The sequence below is a fragment of the Helobdella robusta genome (assembly GCF_000326865.2).
Source record: "Helobdella robusta unplaced genomic scaffold HELROscaffold_113, whole genome shotgun sequence".
In the NCBI taxonomy this organism is placed as follows: domain Eukaryota; kingdom Metazoa; phylum Annelida; class Clitellata; order Rhynchobdellida; family Glossiphoniidae; genus Helobdella; species Helobdella robusta.
The window spans coordinates 131,065-133,264 of record NW_008703634.1 but is presented as its reverse complement, the minus strand read 5'-3'; the positions used below and the strand labels follow the sequence as shown (position 1 = coordinate 133,264).

The window sequence follows — 2,200 nt, the reverse complement described above, 5'->3', positions numbered from 1 at the left end:
CATGAAAAATTATATCCATTTCATTGTTGTCAGTGTTGATTATATTGTTGACGTCGATGCTGTTTTCAAAAACGCTATCACTAATAGATTGAACTGTTTTTAATTCATCTTGCGTCCGAACGTCAAGACACTTTGATTCTCGATTTGGAGATTTGATGAGTAGTTGTTGTTGGTTGGCCATCATTGCTGATGCTGCTGTTGTCTTTTCATTCATCCGCCTTTCCAAATCCATTTTCAAAATGGGGTTAAGATGAATTGGTAAAATCCTCTCCTCCCTGACAGCTGTATCGTCGTCTTCATCATCATCCCCAACTAAATCTTTCCTCTTTGAGACCACATTCACACTAAGCCTCTTCTTAGCTTTTTCCTCTTTGTAGACAACATCATCCAACAAATCAGGAAGAGAAGAATTAGTGCTTCGAGAATGGGATTTTTTTCTCCTACATTCGACGGCCGGATAAAAATAACTTGTAGACGTTGGCCGGCCATCTGGCGAACTTTCTTTTGGAGGACTATTCAGAAGCAAACCGTTTTTATGTTGTTGGTGTGGTTGGTTCTGCAAATGTTTTTGTTTCTTTATCAATAATTCTTTCTTCCAGAGAGGGAGGTTTTCAATCATTTCAACGTCTTCTTCTGTAGTGAAATTACGTTTGCCTGACTTGCATGAAAATATCGTCTGCTGTTTCCATTGTGCCGGAACAGAGTGGTCCGTACTACTGGCTGTGGACATCTCTTGAATTGAATTTGTTGTGGAATATTATAATTGTAAATTAAATCTTTTTTAAAACAAAAAAGTTTTATAAAATTTTTTCGTTTTTTTAAAATAATTTTTTTTGAGGATTTTTTTAAAAATAAATTTGATACGCACGGGCGAGAAATTAGAAAACTTTTTAAACAAATAAAAATTTAAAAAACTAATGGTTGACAAGAGTGACGGTGGCACGACAACTTATAGATGATTAATGTTTAAAAATTATCAGGTAACAACAATTTGTGTTTAGTGAATTTATAAAATAAAGTTAGTTTTTTTTAATTTAAAATTTGTAATTTAGTTTATTTAATAATAAAAGTAATATTTATCACTATAAAAATAATATTTATCTCTATAATAGGAAAATTTTAAAAATAAATACGGCAATCGCGACAATCTATGATTTATCAAATTTCTCAACATTATTAAATTATATTATACATTATTTTAAATGTAATAATTTTTTCTACTATAAAATAAATAACGATTAGTTCATTAAAACAAAATTTATTTACGAGCCTAAATTTTGACTATTAGATGTACCTTACCTTTATCTAACCTAGTTATGTGGTTATAACCTAAAAGTTTAGGATTTCACAGGTGATACTGAATTTATTTTTGCGATTTAAAATTCTTTTTTTAATTAATTAATTAATTAATTATTTTTTTAATAATTATAAATTAATCACGATCAATTTGTTATAATTAGTTTTTATGGTGTTGGTTTTTTGTCAGTTTGAAGATGTTTTTCCTCTTTTGATCACCAGTTTTTCACTAATTTTCTTGGTTCTTGGTTCTTTATTTAATTAGTTTTTTTAGAGATTAGATTTAGATTAGAGTAAAAGTTTATTTATAGCGGAAGGAGGCCATCTGGCGTTTAAAAGAATGATGTCTTTTTATTTCAGTTTGAAATCAAGAAGTTATTCTTCTCTAGTCTCTAAAATTTCTAAAACTAAAAAGTTCATCTCTTAAAAAATGTTCAAATGTCTTCAATCGGTGTCTTTGTAATAGTGTTTTTTTTCTCAGTCTGTGATGCTAAATCTTTTAAATGCTGTTTATAAATGCTTTTAAATTATGTTTATTTGAATAATTTTTCATTTTTTTCATATTAATTGTCATTATTTTTAATTAATTGTTAATTGTCATTGTAATTAATTAATTAAATGAATGAATGAATGAATGGATGAATGAATGAATAGATGAATGAATGAATAATTAAATAATTGTGAGTGAATGAACGAAGTCAAATAAACACACAAAGCAGTAGTGTACCAACTAAAAAGATCTGATGTTCTTCATATAGCTCTTGCACATGCCATAAATGATATTTTTTTTCAAAAAGAATTATTAAAACTTATGTGTGCGGTGCCCTTATGTGTGTGATTCTTTGCTTGTTTGTTTGTTTCTGTGTGTGTGTGTGTGTGTGTGTGTGTGTGTGTGTGTGTGTGG

At 28.7% G+C, this 2,200-nt stretch overlaps 1 protein-coding gene across 1 annotated transcript in view; it reads right to left on the bottom strand.

Annotated features, from left to right (window-relative positions):
* The window catches only part of HELRODRAFT_183636 (hypothetical protein), a gene marked incomplete at both ends in the record, with an annotated part of 3,141 nt that extends 2,411 nt beyond the window's left edge, over positions 1-730 (bottom strand). The window contains one exon of the mRNA XM_009013228.1: positions 53-730. Within this exon, the coding sequence (XP_009011476.1) occupies positions 53-730 (678 nt within the window). The remainder of the gene's footprint in view (positions 1-52) is intronic.
* Between the last annotated feature and the right edge of the window lie 1,470 nt (positions 731-2,200).